This window comes from Podarcis melisellensis (genome assembly GCF_964234715.1).
Source record: "Podarcis melisellensis genome assembly, chromosome: 14".
In the NCBI taxonomy this organism is placed as follows: Eukaryota; Metazoa; Chordata; class Lepidosauria; order Squamata; family Lacertidae; genus Podarcis; species Podarcis melisellensis.
This window is the reverse complement of record NC_138546.1, coordinates 50,492,124-50,516,168: the sequence shown is the minus strand read 5'-3', so window position 1 is coordinate 50,516,168 and position 24,045 is coordinate 50,492,124. Positions and strand designations below refer to the sequence as shown.

The 24,045-nt window shown below is 44.2% G+C and overlaps 1 protein-coding gene across 2 annotated transcripts in view; it reads left to right on the top strand.

Annotated features, from left to right (window-relative positions):
* The window catches only part of ENTREP2 (endosomal transmembrane epsin interactor 2), a 210,035-nt gene that overhangs the window by 76,049 nt on the left and 109,941 nt on the right, over positions 1 to 24,045 (top strand). For both annotated transcript variants that reach the window (XM_081887677.1, XM_081887676.1), the window contains exon 2: positions 6,549 to 6,605. In XM_081887677.1, the coding sequence (XP_081743803.1) occupies positions 6,549 to 6,605 (57 nt within the window). The remainder of the gene's footprint in view (positions 1 to 6,548; positions 6,606 to 24,045) is intronic.

Sequence of the window (24,045 nt, the reverse complement as noted above, 5' to 3'; positions counted from 1 at the left end):
TCAATTGTTTTGGCAAAAAACTAGATAGTTTTACTGGCATTGCAGTGTGTATGTAGAACATCTGCAGAAGGAAGCAGGTTTTAGCCTTTTCTTTTAAGAAAAAAAGGAAAGATGGCTAAAGCATTGTTTAGGGAAATAAAGGGGAAACATAGCAGAGGTTTATAAGATTCCTAGCAAAATGCTCAAATGTGCAGGGAGGGGAAGCTTGCATCTAAACAGCCACCAACAAACCACAATCAAATATTTCATCATAAATGTTGACGGCGATCATTAAGAGAGCAAAATAAAGACAAAGGAAAGACAAAGGCAGCACATGAAGCACGTTATTCAAAGGTGCATGATGAATCCAAGTAGCTTAAAACAAAACAAAACAAGCAGCAACTTTATAAAAGTTATAGACATGTCACGAATACCAAAGAGGAAAATTGTAAAAGGTCTGGGGTTAGTTCCTGGTGGGTTTCGCTTGCACAGAGCTTGGCCAAGTGAGAAGTGATAGATGCATTTTGAGCAGAGAGGAGTGAAAGGAGCTAAAATGCAGGCCACCCAAAATCTGCCTGCTGAGAGACACTTCAGAGACTTTTCTCTGGATGCTGCTGCCTAGAGGTGCAGAAGCTTCCCTCTGCTTGCTCCGCGAGTCCATCTCCTGCAGGGGGAAGGGACTGAGACGACATGTCCCAACATTTCCTTTTGGAGCAAGGTGGCATTTGCATCCATCTGTGCTGAGCTATCATATGAGGAGAGGAGGGTCTTCCTCTATATGGGGCAGGGGAGGGAAAAGGAAACCCTTTCCACCCTAAGGGCTGCATCTATACATGGGCATCCTGCCAAGAGCCGTATTCTCATGGTAAGCGGGGCCTGGGGCAAGAAGTGGGTGGGGGCCATTGTTTGAAAGTTGTTGTTTTTTTGAAAAATTGTTTTCTATTGCTGTGCACCATCCTGGTATTTTAAGAGAGGCAGCATGTAAATACTTTTGTAAATAAGTAAATGAAGTAGTGGCCAGAGCGACTGATATAACACTTCGTTTTGCAGAATGGGCCAACTTCCAGCCATGCCAGTGAGAGGTTTCTACCCTCCATCCAGGCAAGTTAAGAGGTATTGCAGCAGTTCAAGGACACAACCTGGTACCCTCCAGATGTTGTTGGACTCCAACTCCCAGCAGCCTGCACCAGCATGACCAATAGTCAGGGATGCTGGGAGTTGTAGTCCAACAGCACCTGGAGGGCACCAGGCTAGGAAAGTCTGATTTAAGAGCATAAGAGCTTGCTAGATCAGCCAGTGGCCCATCTAGTCTGGCATCCTGTTATCACAGTGACCACTTAGATGCCTGTGAGAAACCCTCCAGCAAGATTCGAGCACAAGAACCTTCTCCCCTCCGGTGGCTTCCAGCACCTAGGATTCAGAAGGCAGAGCAGAGCCATCCATAGCCCTCTCCTCCTCCATGAATTTGTCCAATCCTCTTCAAAGCCAACCAAGCTAATGGCCATCTAGTGTTCTCAGAGAGGGAGAAAAAGTTTTCTCTATTCACTTTCTCCCTGCCATGCATAACTTTATTACCTGAACCTTCACAATTTAGGCTGGAGTTGGAACGATATGTACCAAGAAGTATGTTCCAATAAAATCAGTGGGACCCACTTCTTGTTTGCTGCAAGTTCAGAATGCTTTTCCAGTGGCACCATCCCTGAAGGTCTTTTTTTTTTTAAAAAAAACTTTTTCAAAACCTGTTGGGAACTGTGCAGTAAGTGATGTGAATGTGAAGCCTTAGGGTTAGCAGAGGCCTCCAGAGTGTGACCTGTTTATGGCGCTGAAAGTGGAGTGCAAGTGTTGATTTTCCACGGGGCTGTTTGAGAGCCTGCTAATGGGAGCTCTGAGCTCAGTCCTGAGAGATTTTGGTTTCACTGCTGCTCTGCCATAATTGTTGTCAGCAGTGATGCTAAAGCCTATTAATTCAAAAATTTCCATCCTTTATCTTGGACTGCTGACTCCTGGGAGATATTTCAAAGGTTAGATGCCAGTGCAGTTGCTGTGGACAAGGGTGCCTTCTGGCAGTACACCAGGATGTAGGAAACATTTCATTTGAATTGGAAGTAGAAATGAACGGATCAGCCTCTTTCTAGTCTAGGTCACTTTTGTGTGTGCTCAGCCACAAGTCTGTTTTGTTGTTTTTTGTAGATTGTTTTAAATATAAAAATTACACTTAAATCATGCATACTATCCCCAAAAATGTACTTCCTGAATGCATTCTGTCTCTAAAATATGCTTGTTTTGTTTTTCAGGGCTTTTCACTTAATTTCCACCTACAATACACATTATACTTATATTTTATATACAGGTGAAACTCGAAAAATTAGAATATCGTGGAAAAGTTCATTTATTTCAGTAATTCAACTTAAAAGGTGAAACTAATGTATGAGATAGACTCATGAGATGCAAAGTGAGATATGTCAAGCCTTTATTTGTTATAATTGTGATGATTATACACATTTTGTGTGTGCATTATTTTGAACTGAAATTATATTGCAAAATTCAGAGAACTGCAAGATCCGATTAATAGCTGCATTCCAATCTACATTTAAGTCTGCTGAATCAGTTGGGTTCACTTTATGATGCAGATCAAACCAATTTTTCTCCATTTATAATTAACAGTTCACTTTAATTCTGAGGGGAAATCTTTGAAGGACAGGGTTGGGCATTCTATCCAAAAATGATTTGGTTAATTGAATGGTCAAATATTGGGGAAATGATGGTCAAGCATGCTTAAAGCATTGATATTATTAGGACAAGGAAAATAGACTTTGATTATCAACAGGTTTGATAGTTTTGCCAGTTACAAAAGCAGACAAGCAAAGTGCTGTTCTGAAATTTAAACTAGAGAGGGAGAGAGAGGGTTGTGACCAGCTAAGCTACTCAGAATAGATTGGCTGAAATCAATGGACCCAAGTTAGCCATGGCTGTTAATTTCAATGAGCCTACTCTGAGTATGAATAATATAGAGAGAGCTGTTTTCAACCAAGTCAAAAACAGAGTAGACTTATTGTTTATTTGTACTTTAGCAAGTCTATCAGTTAGTTGAGCTGTGATTTTTAACTTTTGTATTCTTTTTACTGCATGATTGTTGTAAACTGTGCTGGTATATTTTTGTGAATAGCATTTTATAAATATTATTTCTATATCCCTTTTTAAAGCCTTATATAGTTTAGGTCTAGGATACGTGCAGGACCATATTCTCCCATATGAACCTGCCTGGGCTGTGAGATCTTCAGGGGAGGCCTTTCTCCTAGTCCTGTCACCCTCACAGGCATGTTTGGTGGGGACTCAGGAGAGAGCCTTCTCAGTGGTTGCTCCCAGACTCTGGAACTCCTTTCCTGGAGGAGCCTGGCTGGCTCCCTCCTTGCTGTCCTTCTGCTGGCAGGTGAAGACTCTTCTCTTCTGACAGGCTTTAGGGAACTAACTGCCTTTAAGGAGAGAGCTTAAAATTTAAATGGTCACTAGTCTGCCATGGAAATCTGAGCCTTTTTTCCCCTCTGGCCATATAAAGTTTTTGTGTCATTTTTCCAGAAAGTGCTAAATATATAAATAAAATCACTGGTGCATACTTGTTTTAAAATTTGGTCAGTTTACATCAACTGATTTCAGTGTGTCTGCTTGATTCTATGATTCGATTACGAATTTAGTATAAATTTTGACAATGTGGAGGTAGGTGTCAGGGTATATTATTCTCTGACATTTGTCTTGAAACAAAAGGGTTTGTGATTCTATATTTCAATCAATTGGTTGATAAAATTAAATAAAAACAGAAATAAAGCAAAGTAACAGAAACTATTAAAAACAAAAACTTACATCCGTTTTTGAAAGCAGCTGTGCTGACTGGGCAGCAGGCCAATTCTTTAAGTGTTATGGCTTCATAAAATATTTGACTGCTGTCAGTTGAAAGTATTTTATCACTTGGCTAAATGGCAGGCCAGCTCTGGAGAAGGAGGCGAAACCTTCAGAATGCAGAAGCATTTGTTATCCGAAAGGGTTCTCCCAAAGGCTTCTGCATAAAAGGCTGCTCTGCATATACATACAAGAGGGTGGTTAAAACATCAGATAGCCATGAAAATGTGATAAAGTGCTGTTTTGCAGAATGGTCTTGCAAGGTCGGCCCGTGTTGTGCCTGGGGGTGAGAAGACTCTTACTTGCCTGGCATCTCTTCAGTTGTAGGAATAGGAAGTGTGAAATTCAGGGAAGAGGGAGAACACACAGACTTCCACCCACTCCAGCATTCTTTGCCTGCTATCTTGCTCTCCTTTCTTTTTTAAATATGACCTTACACTTTCAGCTAGAGCGCTTATTTAATTGAGAGTATGTAGCTGCCCTTCCTTCTCTTGAACTGCCTCACCCTGTCATTTCACCTTCCTGAAAGCAATGCTGCATTACAGGATTATCAACCCTGGGACCGTTATCGTAACAGTAATAACAGGCTCTCCTAGCTATGTGAGCAAATTTAATTAACTGCAGAGAGAAATTCTCTGCTCTTCTCTGACTTGGCTGTCATCCAGAAATCTACATTAATGCAGTAACATTTCGGTAATAAGGGATAGCTTGTGCAAAAGTTGCAGGCAGACACTGCAGAACACCCTCCACAGACGAGCCTGTGCTGGGAGTTTATAATTTGGGTGGTGGCACCTGTAGGGTGATTTTCAACACTCTGTGCTGTGCTTCAACTCCTCTAGCCCCTGAGTCCAAATCTCTGCTCTGTTTGCCAGCCCTCATCCATTCCCTGAAAAGCTGCTGAAAATTTATGAATGTTGAGGTGTTAGGAAACAAATAGGGAAGTGAGTTTTCTGACACGCTTTTTCTTGGGTGACTGCCATAAACTTCCAGCACAATGATTGTTGAAATTCTGGAATTTGTGCGGCTCCAGAGCATGAAGGCTAATCTCTTGCAGGGCAGCGAATTCTCTAACACACCTCTGCTTTGTAAAACAGTTTGATATAAATGTATTATTGTAGCATTTTTTTATCTCTACATGTTTTTCTACAACAAGGGCTGCCAGGCATGTATTTACCTTTTAGCAGGTTGCCATTAATAATAGCCTGTCCTGTTTAATACACCCAGATGCTTAAGTGATTTCAAACAAGTCTGGAAGTAATTTTTTTTGCTCTTTATATCTTAGTTTAGCTGTTCTGATTCTGAACCTTCAGTGAGGTTTCACGTGTGCCCATGCACCCACCTAGCCACCGCATTCATGTGGGTTTGTAAGAGAGAATGCAAACATGTGTTTGGATGTCATAGCTCAAGTGGCGGCTGGCAACCATTGGAACTGGCGGGGTAATGGGCAAGGCAGCTAATGCGAGAGAGAGCTGGGGGTCCCTGGAGACAGAGTCTACTGTTTCTGGCTTTCTGCCCATCTCTCCCCTAAAACCTAAGCAATGGGCACCTAAGTGATGATCGATGCTAAAGAGAAATGCTGGAACTGTTGTATGAGTCATGTGATTTTTTTCCAGTTCTGCTCATGCCAACAGAAATGGATGGAGTGTCCTACAAGAGGAAATGTATTAATATGGCTCTGGGGGACACAGGACTGATGGGATAAAGATCTGGGTTTGGGATTGCAAATAAATAATGGTACAACTCTGCCACACCTTGCTCTAGTGACTGGCCTCCCCCGAGTGGTAAAGTGCAAGCTCTGCATGCAGAAAGTCCCAAGTTCAGGCCCTACTCTTTCAAAGTATTGCTGTGAAAGATCCCTGCCTGAAATCCTTGAAAGCCCCTTCTCCTCAGAATCAACAAAACTAAGCTAGATGGACCAGTGATATAAAAAGTTCCGTATTTTTATGCCAATGTCTGTATAAGGATTTGTATGCATAAAGAAAACAAAAGCAACAAAGAGAGGGGGGAGGACCCCAGCCAAATATATTTAGGCAATTCTGTCCCATGGTTACATAATCAAAAAAGTTGTTAGTGTGTGATGTCGTATTTTAATTTTACTACTTTTGAGGGGCGCTGTCCAGAGTGGCTGGGGCATATAATTTTTTTTTATTATTATTATTATTATTATTATTATTATTATTATTATTATTATTATTATTATTATTTTCCTGCTAAAGTCGACCCTGGCTGTTCTCTCCCTCAAAGGTGCTGTTTGCAGGAAACAGCACCTTGGGGGTAAAGGACCAACAGCTGAGAGAAACTGGCAAGGAGCCCTGATCTGGTTCAGGAGCATGTTCTGGAATGGAGTCCTGTGGTTGCTTTTCCTTCAAAATAAAAATGATCAATTTAGGTACACTACTTTTTTTTTTAACCACATTTATTGGAACACAGGGGGAGCCAAAGTGGTGCCATTCAGCTGTTGTTGGACCAACTCCCATCAGTCCCCAAACCAGCCAGTGATCAGGGATGATGGCAGTTGTAGTCCAACAACATCTGTAGGGCACCATGTTGGCTGCCCCCCCCCTTTACTCTTACTGCATTTTCTCTGGTGGTCTAGATGGGACCAACTACAATTGCTAATTTCAATGGCAGACATGCCCTTTGCCTTTCAGTTAACCCTTCTGGCATAATTTCAGGTGCTGCTCTCTGGACTGATCGGAGTTGTCTCATGGAAAAGGCCTCTCTCTCTTGTGGTAAGTAAAAATTATTTTGTCTAGATAAAATAAAGGATGTCAATCTTTGCATCGTGCATAACTAATTTGTGGTATTCATAGTCCCATTAAATGATATTGTCATTTGAAAGGCGATGAGTCAGATTCATGGAGGATAATCCAGATGGGTCAGTCAGTGATTATTTGTTGCATTAGCTAAATGGATCCCTCATGGAGTCCTAGAGGTGGAGCAGGAGTGGAGAACCTGTGATCATCTAGATGTTGCTGGACTACAACTCCCAGCATCCCTGACCACAGGCCATATTGGCTGGGACTTTGGGAGTTCAGCAACATCTGGAGGGGTCACTGGCTTCTCACCCTTGAGTGAGAAGGCACCTGGATCATACATGGTACAGGCTGTGCAGAGTTAGAGTATCCTCAACAGATGGCTCCCCAGTCTTCACTTGAAGACCTCCAGTGAGGGAGAGCCCACCATTGCTCTAGATCAGGGATGCAGAACCAGATCTCAATGGAATGCAGCTCCCATCATCCCTGAGCATTGGCCATGCTATCTGGGGCTGATGGGATCCAGAAACATCTGGAAGGCCACATGAACTCTATCCTGGCACTGGGCAATTGATTGCATTGTCAAATTGCTCCTTCCAACAATACCTTACTTCTACTTTTCAGTCAAATTTTACCTTCTTGTAATTTAAGCCCATTATATGTATTCATCCCTCTGGGGCAGCAGCCGAGAACAAGTCTTTGTTCTGTTTTGTGTGACAGCCCTTCAGAGATTTGAAGCGTGTCTGATGTTCAGAGGCAGAGGACACGAAATCCCAGCAACCACGGGAGAGAGTTGTCCCATTCTTCTGTGCTTCCCAGAACCATCTGGTTGGCCACCGTGAAAATTAGGATTGTGGACAAGATGGACCTTTGGTCTGATTCACCTGGGCTCTTCATATGTACTTCTGAATCACGCCATCTGAATATTAGCAACTTTTAAATCAAGTCTGAACCCCACCTTTGGACTTTGTCAGTTTCTTTTCGGAAAAAAATCCAGTTAAATCCTCTCTTTTTGGGGTAGCATCATTAGCTGCCTGCCAACATCTTCCTAAAAACCAGCTTTGTTAAGCAAGATGCCAATTAAGGACTAAACACTTCTTGTTAGGCATGTTCATTAAACAGCCAGTGAAAAGATAAGGGAAGTGGCTCTTGTCTTTCACACAATTAATTTGGTAAAAATTCATAGACATTAATGGAATGGTTCTGTGAGGAATATCTCTGCCAAAGGTGTTTATATACTGAGATTGCAATGTTAATTGAAATGAATGCTATTCATTAATGAACTAAATAGGAAGAAGGATATTTTGAAAACCACTTTCCAGCAAAGGGGGAAAAACCCAAGCAAAATGCTTTTCTGCCTTTCACCTCCTTTAAATTGTGTACCTTCTCTGTACTTCCAACTCTCACTTCACATTCAGCTAAGAGTTTGTGATAGTTTGTGCCCTGTGCTCAAATACTGATGGATCCAGACAGTTGTTAATGTCTTCACTGTAGAGGCCAGTTTGCTGAGGAATTCATATACCATTTAGTAGTTTTCCCTTAATCCAAGGCAGGCCGTAGCCTCTGCTGAATAATTTATCTTGCTTCAGCTTGTTGAGGAAGCCCTCTGTTGTGCAACACTGAAACTCATCTGCCCCCTAGTGCATGTGCCCTTGTCCCTACTGGACAGAGAATATTGGGTACAGTCCTAAAATTTGACACCGGGGCAACCAGCAGGTCAAGGGAAAGGGTTCTAACTCAGTCGCCTTTCATACATCTGGTTATTATCCATAGGGAGTTGTTTTCTATGGAGATGCATCTAGTTGCGTGAGCCCCACTCCCTCGATACAGGGGTGCCTTTCTTTTCAGCCCCATCCCAGGGCTTATGCCCTGTTGTAGGGAGAGGGGAGAAATTAGATTCAGTTCATGTTTAAAGGCTAGTCTATCTGAGTCATAGTTTCTAAAACAATTATTCTTCTAAATTTATCTGAATTTTGCAATACAGTCCACAATAATGTAAGTGTGCACAAAAGCATATATTTTAGTATTTTAAGAATGCAAAAATGTGTATGTGAGGAGCATTTTACAGTAAAATTTTGATTAATTTATTTGAGGATTTTTTAAAAAATCACAAATTGATGTGGAAATGTAGAGAACTGAATTTGAGATTTGAAAAATGAGAAACCCAAAATGAATAGATCCCTGCCCTGTTGTTAACCACCTTTATGATTCTTGTGACGTGAGAAACAGCTTGTTTTCTTTCTGAAGGAATTGAACTCCAGGGCCCTTACCTTCCACTGCGCTCTCTGGCAGAATACATTTCACCCTGTGCAACATGAAATTACCATAGAATGCCAAGATCCTTTTTAATTGGCCTGGTCAGCATTTTTGTACTTGCTGGGTCTGAACTGATATGCTATAAAATCTGAAGACTTCAGTAATGCATTCAGTTGCGCATCAGTCTATTGATTGCAGCAGGACTGGAAGGATGAAGAAGCAAACACAGGATTGGGGCCAAATACTTCCCCCCTGTTTATTTATTTAAACGTTTTATGTCTCACCTGCTGATCCTATGAGGATCCTACAGAGTCAGATTCAACAAAAGCAACTCATTATCTAAATGGGCATGTCCTCGCCAGCCTTTGAAAGATGCCAAGTGGGGTGAGGCTGGCAGCCTTGCTAGGCAAAGAGTTCCAACACAGAGAAGGCCCTACAGCCACCATAGAATCCTAGACTCGTGCTGGAAGGGATCCCCGAGGGTCATCTAGTCCAACCCCCTGCAATGAAGGAATCTCAACTAACGCTTGGTCATCCAAGCTTGCTTTAAAGCATCCAAGGAAGGAGAGTCCACCACCTTCCAAGGCAGTTTGTTCCCCTGTCAAACAGCTCTTGCTGTCAGAAAGGCCTTCCTGATGTTTAGTCAGACTCTCCTTTCTTGTGCTCCATGTAAGCAGAATCTGCTTCCAATCTAATTAAGGTTCTCCTCCACTAAAAAAAACCCTCTAATTAAAAACATGCTGGACGCTAACCCGTATACCACTCTGGCTGACCTAGCTGACTCTGCCTATTGTTGGCTCTGGCTCCATCTACTTTTGGTCTTCCTGCCTTATATACCAGTCTCAGATGAAGCCCCAGAAGAAGCAGGAGAACCTGGATGTGTCTAGAGTCCTGGATGGACGTGGCTAGTGGAGCCTGTTTTGACTTGGCAGACCAGAAATTCTGTAGGCTTGTTCAGAGGGTTTGCTCTGGCTGGTCACCCACTTCTTCAGCTAGCTAGAAGATGGAAGGACACTTCAGGCTTCAGACCAAGTTGTTCTGTGAGCACGAGTCCTGGTGTTTTAAAATCTGTGTAGCAGGAAGGAAAGAGGGAAATGTCATGTTCCCTATTGCAGCAGTTTCACGGTTAGGAGTAGAGCCTCTGCTGGATCTTCCTTCCCTTGTAGGCAGCTGCTGCAGACATGGAGGAAGCCAGTTTCAACCCTGTAGATCCCCTCTTAATGAGCCTGATTGCTTAGTTTAAAATCCAGCTCCAGGGTAAACTCCTGCAAATCACATAAAGCTCTTTTAAAAAAAAACCTGTCAAGATTTTTTGGGAGGGGTTAAATATAAAATAAACTTCTGTTCACCGCCTTAAGAGAACGTCAGCATTTTTCTTCATATCCTTTTTAGCCTCTCAGAATTGGCACGTGCCATATCATTTGGATGGAACAGAACCCTCAAGGTGCAATTGGAAAATGAGTTTTCTGAATCAGTTATGATCACTGACACATTTTTATGCTAATTATTAACTTCTGAGTCACCCATATTTTTTCAGGGTGGGGAGGGAGAGAGAGAGGACCCTCAATGGAATTGTTAAAGCTGTGGCAGAGGTTACTGTAGAGAGAATGTGTTCCTCTCTACATGAAGTTGAAAAGGTCTTCCACTAAGTTTAACAGGTGAGCTATGTCACCTGTGAGAGCAGGGCCTACCACGGGGTGGCTATCACTCCCTCTTCTAGGAGCAAATGCCATAGCTTTTGCACTGTGCAAAGAAGTATGTTTTCTTTGCTCTGTTCTGAATCTCTGTGAGAGTCAAAGCTAGAAGCCCCAGCCACCTCTGGCTTCTTTCCGCACCTGTGTAGACTTTAGAGTGGGGGAAAGTTGTGGACTGGACTCCTTCATCGTGGCCTGTGGCTTCTGAGATTACTCAATTACTGTGAGAAGGAGCAAACACTACCCCACCCAGTTGCACAATAATGTTTTCCTGGCTCATCTTCGCTCCAGTTCACACACAGCCTCAGCGAGTAGGTGCTACACCCTGTGGTGGGCAGGAGCAAATGTTGTGCATAGCATGTGAAGGACCTTGAGACAGGAACTGGGATCAAATTGTGTCAAATGGGACGGGGGAATGAGGCATCTCCCTTTGAAGGCTCACTTTCATGCCACACTGCATGCCCATACAGTGGCAGCAATGATGTAGTTTCTGTGTTGCTCAGGCCATCTATGAATTGGACCTGAGGGCTGAATAACTAGGTGTGCAGCAGGGATTAGGAACCTCAGGCCCATGAGCCAAACTTAGCCCTCTTCATCCAGCCTCAGACCACCCCTCACCTGCCCTCCTGAAGTGCTGTTGTCTGTCTGGAATATGTCTCTGAAGCACTGGTCACTAGATTGTCCACAGAGGTCTGTCCTGGAAGAATGCAGCCCATTGCCTGGAAAAGGCTTATCACTCCTAGTGTGCATCATACATGTGTGAATCAGCTCTTTGTTGCCATGAGGTTGGTCAGTTCCATACAGTACTAGACAGTACTAGACAGAGGCTTATCACTCCTGGTTCTCTGTTTCACAAGCACCTACCTCATTCATTTGTTACACTTTCAAGATGTGCTTTGACACGGAAATAAAAGAAACTCAGGTGCACACCTAAAAGCGTAATGTTTGAAACAGCACTTTGTCACCCCAAACACTTTGCTGCTTGGGTTTGTTTGGGATTAGCTAATGCAGTGCAGAAAGCAATCAGTCCATCAAAAAAATAAAATAAATAGTTGCCACTTTGAGAGATTAAGCAGTGAAAGAAGCAGTTCTAATTGATTGGTTTGCAACCATGTGCATGTTCATTTCCCCCTGGCTGAGTAGCAAATATTGTGTTACTTATGGACTTGCATGTCTAGCTCGTGATTATTATTTTCAAAACTCACTCTAATGCTTGACAAACCCTATCATCTCCCTGCATAAAGGGCCATCTGCATGCTAATGTGTTTTATTGCCTCTGAGTTGCTCATACTGTAAATATTCAAATAGGTAGGCAATGTTTCTCTTCTTTTCTCTCCTGGTATTCTACAACCAGACAGGCTGGATGTAGGTGGTGGCAGGGCTAAAACACTTGCAAAGCAATGGAGGTCCTGCCTTTCTGGCTCCCAGTAAACATCTGCTTGGCCACTTTCCAATGATGTCATAGGAAACTCCTAGGGGCTGAGGTCCCTTTGGCCTCCCCATAAAATATTTGAGGGGGTTGCAAGGAGAGAAAATTGTAATTATTGGGACATATGCACCAAATGCGAGAAAATCAGAATTTTATAAGGAATTAGAAGAGAAAATGTTTGAGTTGATGGATCAAAAATAATCCTAATGGAGTAGTCTCACCTGATACGGACAGATCAACAAAGAAATTGGGCTCGTAAGGCAGGAAAAAACCTAGAATAAAATATGAACTATTAACAGATGCAAAACAAAGAGGGGGATTCTCACTGCCAGATTTGAAATTATAATATGAGGCGTCCTGTCTTTGCTGGTTTCCGGAGTGGATACAATTAAAGAATATGGATGTATTAGATTTAGAAGGACATGACAATAGATTTGGTTGACATGCTTACCTATGGTATGACCTAAAGGTTCATAAGGGGTTCCTGAATCACATTGTAAGGAAATGAATTTATGAAATATGGGGGGAAATATAAGAATTTATTAGAGAATGAAACACCATGGTGGCTTTCCCCATTGGAAGCGATATCTGTGAAAAAAGTAAATACGGAAGACAACTGCGTTACTTATAAAGATCTGTTAACAGAGGCGAAAAATAAATTGAAGGTAAAAAACTATGGAGAAATAAAGAACCTGTTACCAGATTAGTTACAACACCACCAACTAAACGACATATTCAAAAGTGATAAGGAGAAAGGTTTTGGGAAGGAATTCTCAAAGTCTGAAAAAGAATTATTGGAAAATAATGAGAAATTATTATCAAGAATGTATAAGCTACTGTTGGAATGGGAGACGAAAGAGGAGGAGATTAAAGATGTAATGATAAAATAGGCAAAGGATTTGGGACATAATCTACCACTTGAGTCATGGGGAAAGCTGTGGAAAGAGGATTTGAAATTCACAGTGTGTAGTTCATTGAAAGAAAATTACAGTGATACCTCCAGTTACAGATAGGTAGCCGTGTTGGTCTGCCATAGTCAAAACAAAAAAAAAAATCCTTCCAGTAGCACCTTAAAGACCAACTAAGTTAGTTCTTGGTATGAGCTTTCGTGTGCATGCACACTTCTTCAGTGATACCTCCAGTTGCGCATGGGATCTGTTCTGGAGCTGCGGTCGGATCCCAAGGAATTCGCAACTGGAGGTGCCTGTTCTGTGCATGTACATGCGGTGCGTAGAGTGCTTCTGTGCATGTACATACGGCGAAACCTGGAAAAATGTTTCCGGGTTTGTTGCATGCGTAACCCGAAGGATACGTATCCAGAGGTACCACTGTATATGAAAATGATGTATCGTTGGTATCTAACTCTGGTAAAGATTGCAAAGATGCATAAAAATTCCTCCAAAATATTTTGGAAATGTAAAGATAATGAAGGTTCATTTATGCATATGTGGTGGACTTGTAAAAAGGCAAAGAATTTCTAGGAAATGATATATAATGAATTTTTAAAAAACGTTTAAGATAACTTTTTTTAAAAAAAAAACTAGAAGCCTTTTTGCTTGGAATAATGGGGGAAGAAATACCAAAGAACCTAAAGAGACTATTCATGTCTGCCACCATGGCTGCCAGAATGTTATTTGCCCAAAAGTGGAAAGAAGAAGGTATCCCAACAAAGGAAGAATGGATAACTAGTATGATAAAAGGTAAAGGTACCCCTGCCCGTACAGGACAGTCGTGTCCGACTCTGGGGTTGCGTGCCCATCTCGCTTAAGAGGCCGGGGGCCAGCGCTGTCTGAGGACACTTCCGGGTCACGTGGCCAGCGTGATGAAGCTGCTCTGGCGAGCCAGCACCAGCGCAGCACACGGAAACGCCGTTTACCTTCCCGCTATAAAGCGGTACCTATTTATCTACTTGCACTTAAGGGTGCTTTCGAACTGCTAGGTGGGCAGGAGCTGGGACCAAAGGACGGGAGCTCACCCCGCCACGGGGATTCGAACCGCTGACCATGCGATCGGCAAGCCCTAGGCGCTGAGGTTTTACCCACAACGCCACCCGCGTCCCAACTAGTATGATAGACTATGTCAAAAAAGTCAAAATGTACCGTGAAGATCAGGCATCAAGACGAGAAGTTGTTTATGCAAGAATGGGAAAAAAATAATAGATTACATTAAGGAACACTGTAAATATGTTAAAACATTAGGAGGGTTGATGTAGTATTTGTGAAGTATTTTAATAATTTAGTTAAAAATTAAGAATTGAAAATTAATTGGAAAAAGTAATTATATGCAAGGGAAAGAAATGTGAAATTTGGAAACCAGGGGTGGGTGGGTGGAGGGAAGTCAGATAAGATGAATTTGGTGTTAAAATGAATGAAAAATGTTGTTGAATTAAAAAAAATATTGGGAAATAAAAATAATAATCAACTTTTTTTAGGGGGTCGGTCCCCCACCCCCAGTTGATGGGCATTGCCATTCAAATGGTGTGTGCGTGTCGTGTCATGTGATGGATTATGCAGGGCGGTGCTTACTTGAACCCCCCAATATTTGAGTCGTTGGCACCCCTGACTGATGTGGAGAAAGAGAAGAGGGAGGAGCCCCGGCCGCTAGTCCCATCAGGGCTTGTGGCATCCAGTGAACGTAGAAGATCAGAACAGAGAAAAGAAAGTAGTTATTCACGCAGCACACAGTTAAAACTATGGCGCTCCCTCATACCAGATGCAGCAATGACTGCTTGGGGGCCTTTGAAAGAAGATGAGACAAATAGACAGAGTGTAAAGCTATCCATGGCAACTAAGCTGGATGCCTGATGTTCTCTCTCCCCGGCTGGAGGCCTCTCAATCCCTGTTTGCTGCAAATGGGGAGAGCGCTGTTGCCCTCAGGGCCTGCTTGCGTCTGGTTGGCTGTGCTGGAAACAAAGTCCTGAACTCCATGGGCCTTTGGTCTGATCCAGCAAGAAGGCTGTTCTTACGTTCTTAGGGCAGCCAAAGCCCCAGCTCCGCATGAGGCCCCCGGGAAGAATCCTCTCTGCACCCCCGATGCCACAGAGCTCGCTCTCCAAAATGGCAGTTTGGCCCCTGGCTTCCCTTCCACCCACTCACACCCGCACTGGGAGGCTGCTTGTTGCCCCACCCAGAAGACTTCTTGAAGGAGCAGCTAGGGAAAGCAGTGCTACTGAACCTCAGTTACTGGGAGCCCCCGGAGGGTGGAGTGTTCTTGCGACCCAGGCCTGCCTGCTTGCAGGTCTCCTTTGGCGCCCCTGGTGAGCCATTGAGAGAACAGGAGGCTGAACCAGATGGACCCCTTTGGCCGGATCCAGAAGGCTCTTCCTCGATTCTTAGATTTGTTTGTTTTCCATCTTTCCCCTGAACTCTGGGATTTATTTTCCCCTGATGTCAAAACAAGTTGATAGGAAAGTGAAGCTTAGCAAGCATTAAATATCACAAAGTTTCACGTGGGGGTTCCTCCCCCTCTTTTTTGCCACAAACAGTTTTTAAGCTGTCACAAAATGTCAACATCTTAGATACCAGAGTGTATCTTTGACACGGCACCATAATAAAATAAAGGAGACAAAAAAGAACCCTGTCTACAACTTGGGATTTGTGCCAAGCTGGATCTGTTTGTAATTTATCATGTGTTATCAATCATCTTTTTATGTGCCTCTAAGCTTTTATTTTACATACATAAATTTCATGCCCAAGCTGTGAAAAGGGGCAGTTTCTTTCTTCAAAGTTTGGTACTGGTTTAGTCCTTTGCTCTGTTTTGGAGGCAGCTCAGTTTTTAGTTCTAAGCCAAGCAGGTTTCTCTAGGAAGAACATTGATTGATTGCACTTCATGTCGTGTCTCTTAGCCCATGCTGTTAATTTGAGGTTCATTTCCCCACTGGAGTACCTAGCCAAGCATATCACGGTCCCAATAGCCATGATACTCAACAAGATAGCTCAGTCAGTAGAGCATGAGACTTTTCATATCAGGGTCATGGGTTCAAGTTGAGCAAAAAAAAATCCTGCACTGCAAGACTAGATGACACTCGTGGTCATCTAGGACCCTCCCTCCCAATTCTATGATTCTATGTTGGTATATTGAATTCAGAGCTTGAGAGAGTGGGGGACATGGCGACATGGGAGAGGACATTCTCCATGGTAGCACCAGAGTTGTGGATTTCCTTCCCTAGAGAGGTGCTACGGGCACCTTCGTTAAGTAGTTTCTGCTGCATACTGAAGATTCTCCTCTTTTCCCGGGCCTTTGGCACCTGAGTCACAACCACACCATAAATTTTAAATACAGGGATTCTCCCCAAGAATCCTGGTAATTGCAGTTTGTTAATGTGCTGGGAATTGTAGCTCTATGAGGTGTAAACTGCAGTTCCTGTGAGTCTGGGGGAAGCCAAGTGCTTTGAATAGGTTGTGTGGATGTGACCATATATTTTTAGGACCCACTTTAGTCTCTAGACTATTTTAAAATTGTGGTTTTTAAAATTGTTCTAATGTACCCTGGTGAAAGGGAGGTAAGCAATCAAGTAACAACAACAAAATTCATTTAGTTGATAACGCAAGAATGTTTGTTTGTTTGTTTGTTTGAAGGACTAACCAATGTTAGCAATGGAATATTTAGATGGTTGAATTGTGCTAAATTTATCTTCTAAATGTTTAGGACATCTCCCCCCCCCCCCCGGAAAAAGGATATTATTTTAAGTGAGCATACAGATTGCCCTTATGGACCACGTAAACTGACTATGTGCCCAAGAAATTGGCCTGGGAGCAGGGAGACATGGCTATAAATGACTACTAGCCAGGGTGGCTACATGGCCTCCATAACTAGAGGCTGGTTGATGATCACCAGTGGAATGGGAGAGGGCTATTCAACTCCTGTCTTGCTTGGCCTCCGTGAGAACACATTGCGGACTGGATGGGTGTTTGGTCTGATTCAGCTGGGCTCTTCTTAACACCCTGAAATGCAGAGAGAATCCCCTGCAGATCAAAAGTCTGAAAAACTGCTGCTGTCATCGCCTCCCCTTGAACTTGTCTCACCAGTTTCAACATTGGCATCTCCAGCTGATGCTAAAGTGATATGAGGCACTGGCCATACAAGTCACTGAGAATCACTGTAATACTGGATGCCAGATAGATCTTAAATCTTTCATTAATTCCCAGCGACCTGTACCTACCGATGTGCAGGAGGCTGGGACTCATTACTTGTGGCAGGGAAAATTCCAAGGTGGCTGTTTCCATGCCTCATGTGAGGCTTACAGAACGTGCCTGTCTTTTTCCAGAGCCCTGTTTGTGTGAGAGAGGATGAATATACTGGTTAATTTCATGGAGACTTCAGGAAGGCCAAATCCAATCACTCCTGCCAGCTTATGTGGTCTAATCATTATTCTGGCACTTAGCACTTTGATTAAATCCATAGCTTGCAAAGTCATGCAATTTTCTTCTGATTCTCTCTCCCCCTACCCCAGTTTTATCATCTCTCATGACAGCATGTCTTAACTGTGGTTAGTTGAAATGAGCCAGCTTCAAAAACCTGAGCTTATTTCAGTCAACCATAGTTCAGATTAACCACAGTTTAGAGGTCAGACAGCATGCTAAACTGTGGTTAGTCTTCCCATCTCCTCCTGGTGGTTGCACAACTGTGGCTTATAAATGGTAACACTTCCTGCTGAGTCAGACAATTGGCCTGCTTATCCAGGGATGACTTTCCAATAACTTGGGCAGATGTTTGCAAGTTAGCTGTGTGAGCCTGTTTGTTAAAATATTTGTGTCCTTCCAATCCTCCTTTTGCTCATCACCAGTAAAACTCTAAATTGCTGTACCCTGTAAACTGAGGCCGCAAATAGAATCTCAAATGCTGGTGAACACGGATGTATGAATTGCATCCCACTTTGTTCTTTGTAACTGTAGGTTTGTCTATCTGTCAGCTTGGTTGTTAAATATGGATGCAGGTAGCCTTCCCAAATGGGTAAGTTGCTTGCTGATGGATGCCCTTTCACAAGGGGAAAGCCTGTCTCTCTCTCTCTCTCTCTCTCTCTCTCTCTCTCTCTCTCTCTCTCTCTCTCTCTCTCTCTCTCTGTGTGTGTTTGGCTTCCTGTGGTTCCCTTTGCTCAGGCTGCTTTGGGTCACCATCCATCTTCCCTCCCATGGCACTCTTTCATAGGCGCCGACTCCATGGGGCCTGAGGGGGCCCGAGCCCCCTCAAAAATTCGTTTGGGGGGGCTGAGCCCCCCCAATAATTTAAGAAAATATTTACCGTATTTTTCCCTCAAAAAGAGGAAGCGGCTGCTTTCCTGCATTCTGCCTCAGGGTCTTACTGCCCACCCTCCTCTGTTTCCTTGCTCTGTTTGCTCAAACGGAACAAAGAGCAGGGAAAGCTCCTCCCCTCCAGGCAAGCAGGCAGGAGGGAGAGAGAGAGAGAGAGAGAGAGAGAGAGAGAGAGAGAGAGAGAGAGCGCTTGCGAGCTGGCTGGCTTGGGTGGGTAGGTGAGGGAAAACTTTTGCCTTCCTTTCCTCCCTCCCAGTAATACCCCTCTCCTGCATTCTTAGCCAGCTGCTTCTCTGCACACCCCTCTCGTGCTCCTTGTCCGTTCTGTGTTTTTCCTTCCCTCCTCACATAAAATGTGGTTAAAAAGCATGGATCCACAGGGATCCTCAGGATCTTTGCATTGGGTCACCCCAAATTCACCATCAGATCACATAGCATGTCCATGGCTACAGCCTGCCCCCCAAAAATCACACACCCATTGTTGCCTGGGGCTGCAATGGTGCAAAAACGTGGTTACAAAACATGGATCCACAGGGATCCTCAGGATCTTTGCATTGGGTCACCCCAAATTCACCATCAGATCACATAGCATGTCCATGGCTACAGCCTGCCCCCCAAAAATCACACACCCATTGTTGCCTGGGGCTGCAATGGTGCAAAAACGTGGTTACAAAACATGGATCCACAGGGATCCTCAGGATCTTTGCATTGGGTCACCCCAAATTCACCATCAGATCACATAGCATGTCCATGGCTACAGCCTGCCCCCCAAAAATCACACACCCACTGTTGCCTGGGGCTGCAATGGTGCAAAAACGTGGTTACAAAACATGGATCCACAGGGATCCTCAGGATCTTTGCATTGGGTCACCCCAAATTCACCATCAGATCACATAGCATGTCCATGGCTACAGCCTGCCCCCAAAAAATCACACACCCACTGTTGCCTGGGGCTGCAATGGTGCAAAAATGTGGTTACAAAGCATGGATCCACAGGGATTCTCAAGATTTTTGCATTGGGTCACCCCAAATTCACCATCAGATCACATGTCTGTGGCCACAGCATGAAGCACAAAAATGATACATCATTAATATTCACCGCCCACGGTGGCAGCCAATCGGCTGCCGCAAAGGGCGGGCCCTCACAGGTTCACTTAAGGTCGGGGCAGCCCGGGGCTCGCCCCTTTCGTTCCCCCAGCAGCAGCGGTTTGGAGGTCTTGGGGCCCCCCAATATTTTTTATAAGTCGGTATGGGCCCCCCAATATTTTTTATAAGTCGGCGCCCCTGCACTCTTTTCTTCCAGAGCTGCTGCAGGCTGTTTATTTTGCATTTCTTGTTCCACCTCCACCTCTTCTCCTGCTCCCCACCCTCTGGACTGACAAGACTACCTGCTAATCATGTAGTCTCGTTGGCTGGAATTTCCAGTGGCTGCAGACAGCTGTTTATACGAAGTGGAGGCAAGGATGTTTCTGGGGTGTTGCGCTCATCCCTTCCTGAAGGAGCGGGTCTTAATTATCCTTCAGCCAACTGTGATGCTCTTTGCTAGGTTCTCCTTGCATGGGGTCACCATGGTAACCCTGAATAGTAACAAGGGCACAACACACAAAAGCTGGAGCAGCCTGGCTGATAGGCTGATGCGACTCCTGAAAGCTACTGGAAATGTGCTCCATTTGCCTTTCCCCAGTCAGGTCCATCAGCAATTCCACCCCTACCTCTACCCCCTACCCCCATTCCCCAACTCCTTCTAAATTGCTCTTCCATTTCATTTCCTGCTTTGGGGAATCACAAGCCTACCTCATCTGGTGCATTTGGGTTTGGCAGCTTTTGCACACACTCATATCCAAAACGCCTTCCCTGCTGCGAGACAAGTTTCCTTCAGTATTTCTTCTTCCTCCCTGGGAAATTTATGTTGGTCATTGGCATCTGTCCTGCACTGCTAGAGAATGCACTAGCAAATAAATTAATCTGGGTTTACAGTCTTTCACTTCCTTTCCTCTTTTTTATTTTGACATCCTTTTGAGGTCAGTAAGTAGCATTTCATAATATGTGATGCAGTCTTTATTTTCAATTCCCAGTCTGTGTGTGCACTATACAAAAATCATGACACGGGAAAAACCATGAAACTCGCCAATGCCTCGACATAGTTCCATCCTTATTTCAGACATCATGATATATCAGTAAAACATGATGTTTAGCTGGTGATATATCGTGATGTTGAAAAACAGATATCGCCCAGCCCAACTCAGCACTCTTAACAAACAAATGGCTCCCATAATTCTTTGTGGGGGAGCCATGACTGTTTAAAGTAGCATCATAGTGTTTTAAATGTATAGTGAATGTGGCCAGAGCGCATGAGGAGATGCTCCATCTTCAAGCCCATGGAGGCTGTCATTGAGTCTCTGACATTTCATTTCTTTTTGGAAGTTGCTGTGACCAGAAGCAAATATAAAAGAAGAAAAAATATATTCAATAAAAAGCTGTTGGCTGAAAAAAATGCCAACATTCTAACAACTCAGATACCAACTAAATCTGTTTTTTGGTCATAGTCAAAAAACCAGTTGCTGCTAATTTTCCAGGTCTGTAACAATTTGAGCATGGAATAAGCTGAGACCCTTTCCTATTGATTTTTTTTTTGGGGGGGGGGAATTGTGTTGAGTGACCTCTTCCCTCCCAAAGATATTTGTAGCAGAGCTCACCCTTTCCATATGCAGAAGATCCCGTTTAAAAAATATCCGATAGCCAGGCCAGGGAAAGATCTCTCCCTGGAGAGCCACTGGTGGTCAGAGGAGGCCAGGCTGAGAGAGAGCTGGGTGGATTGATTTTAGTATAAGGTCACTTTACATGTTCATGGGCAAGAATGGAGGCTATGATAATCTGCAAAGGGCATCGAGGAAGCCAAAATAACTTCTTGTGTTCAGAACATGAGCGTAAGAGCCAGTATGGCATAGTAACTGGCGCATCAGACTAGTTTCTGGGAGAGCAGTGTTCAAGTCCCTCACTCAGCCATGAAGCTCTCGCTGGGTGACCTTGGGCCAGTTACTCACTCTCAGCCTAACCTACCTCACAGGGTTGTTGTGAGGATAAAATGGGGAGGAGAGAACCCTGTACACCACCTGGAGCTCCTTGGAGAAAAAAATGGTGTAGAAATGTAATAAATAAATAAGGAGAAACCACCTCAGCAGTGTACTTCCAAGTGTGGAACTTATTTCATTGCACTTAGTGAGAACCAGGCAGAAGTTGTTGTTGTTGTTGTTCTCTCTCGCTCGCTCTGTCTGTCTCTGTGTGTGTCCAATATATGTTCCTTCAGCTTGCCTGTGACACTTCCTCCTCATAAAAATCAATATTCAAAGCAACACTTTAATCTGAGGGTTGCTATTTATTAAGCGAGGCAGCAATAATTTTGCCTCTACTTATCTAGCAGGCCCTGCTCCAGCCTGGATTGTGTTCCTCTATTCCTTCCCCTATAGGAAAAGAAAGGAAGGGCAGGGGGAATGATAACAACACATCCTTCTTGCTGAAAGTCCGCAATAGGTAATAGTTTTTAATAATAGCTCTATTTTGGTGCTGTGGTAGTTTTTCCTTCATTGATGGTGATAAAAAATAGAGCTTATTGAGTAAGACACACAGCTCTACAGGAAGTGAGGTTTTGACAGTTAAGATGTCTAGTGATTCCCTTTAGTTCCCTTTAGTTCCCTTTCATGCTGCAGATCTGATTTCCCCGAAGCGCTTCTTTCTGATGGATGGCAGCCATGCTGGCCGGTTGACACAAAGGAGCAGACTCGCTTTAAGGCAGGTATCTTCAGACCCAGGACCTACACTTAACCCAGACATGCATTTGGGGACCCAGCAAATCATCCTTAACCATTCATTTGCATGGTGCTAGTTCTCCTGTTGCAATCCACCTTGCACCAGGCAACAACCCACCAGTTGAGGACTTGTGCTTTAATCCATAGCTCCATGCACGTGGAAGGTCTAAAGCAGCACCTTTCGCTTCTTATTTGTCTGTGGTCTGCTAAACTGTCAAACCAAAAAAGATATTAAGGCAAAATTATGTTCTGCTTGTGAAAGCGCCCCTGTTGACAGTTGTCATGTTTACTGCAGTTTGACTGCAAGAGCATTGTGCATTTTGATGTATGTTGCCTAGTGGTAAATTTAATTATGTTACTTGCATAGCTGCTGCTATGACAACTGCTACTCTTTGGTCTTGAATGTGAGATTTGTATTGTGTAGATTCCTCTTTTATCAATCGCTTTTTGTTGAGATTTGTAAACCGCTCGGACTTCTATTGAAATATGAAGCGAAATATAAATTAGCTAACTAAAAAAAATAACAATGCTCCAGCCTGGTTTGTGGCATTCCTGAGGGGTGAGTTCCCCAGACTGCGGAACTGCGGAAGATTGAGGACTAATGTGGAAAGATCTGACCCACAGACCAATTCACCTCATGCAGTCCTCTGGATTCTCCACAGGTAACACCCTTCCTCAGCCCAGCTCTGTGCCCTGGAATAGGAATCAGCACATTGATATGCCTCTTGCATGCATGGAAAGAGCTCTTACTTTGGCATGTCTGGAATACAGCCTTTGGTACAAAGTTCAGAGTCACATCCTTTTTCTGGCTCAGCACTGACATGTGGACCTCAGGTGGCTGCCCAGGAAGGAATGTTGCCCTCGTGCTGAAAGGTTTCCTCAGCCTGACGTAGGTAATAGAATAAAGAAATACAGGAATCTGCCTCGCAGGGAGTCAGACCATTGGTTCCTCTGGGTTAGTACTGTCCACTCAGACTAGCAGTGGCTGCCCAGGGTTTCAGTCCTGCCCAGCCCTAGCTGGTCCCCAAGGTGGAGGAGATTCTTGGCTGTGCTGTTGCCTGTGGTGCCAAGGGAAGAAACAGTACCACCCTATTCTGCCTTGGTCAGGCACCACCTGGACTGGTATGAGGTGCATGATGGCGGCTTCACTCTGTGGTATATTGCGGGTGAAACAGCCGCCACTCCTGAGTACCAGTGCTGCTTCCAACATCAGAAGGGACTCAGGAGCAACGGCTGTTTCACCAGTGATATACCGCCGGGTGAAGCCGCAATTATGCTCTGCCCCTCGTAGCTCAAATACAGCTTGTTCCTCCCTTGGCTTCTTTAAACTGCTCCACTAAGGCTCAAGCAGCTGCGCGCTCCTCAGCGGAGCAGTTTAAAGAAGTCCCCCCCTCCAGCTCGTGTGAGCCGGAGGGGGGCCTCCATTGAACTGCTCCCGCCCCCCAACTGAGCGAGCCCAGATGCCTCGCTCACTAGCCAGAGAGGCATTGGGGCTCGCTCAGCTGAGGTCGGGAGCCTTTGTGCTTCCCAGCTGAGCAGTGCAAGAGCATCTCCCTGGCCCCGTGAGGCACTGGGGTGCAACCACCTCAGCTCCCTTGGCGAGAGCAGGGGCAGTTTCACCCCAGTGCCTCGCAAGGTTGGGCCAATGTAGCTTGTTGCTTCAATATCCCATTGTATCACCATATCACGATGTTTGGCTAGTGATACATTGCAATGTTGATAACCGGACCCCGCCCAGCCCTACTGGGCACCACAGTTTAAGGAGGATATTGGCAATATGCAACATGGGTGACCAAGATGATCAAGGGTCTGGAAACCAAGCCTGGTGAGGTATAGTTGAAGGAGCTGGGTATGTTTAGCCTGGAAAAGAGGAAACTGAGAAGAGATACGATAGCCATCTTCCAATATCTTAAGGGCTGTCACATGGAAGAGGACTGCCACATGTTCTGGAGGGTAGGACTCGAACCACTGGCTTCAACT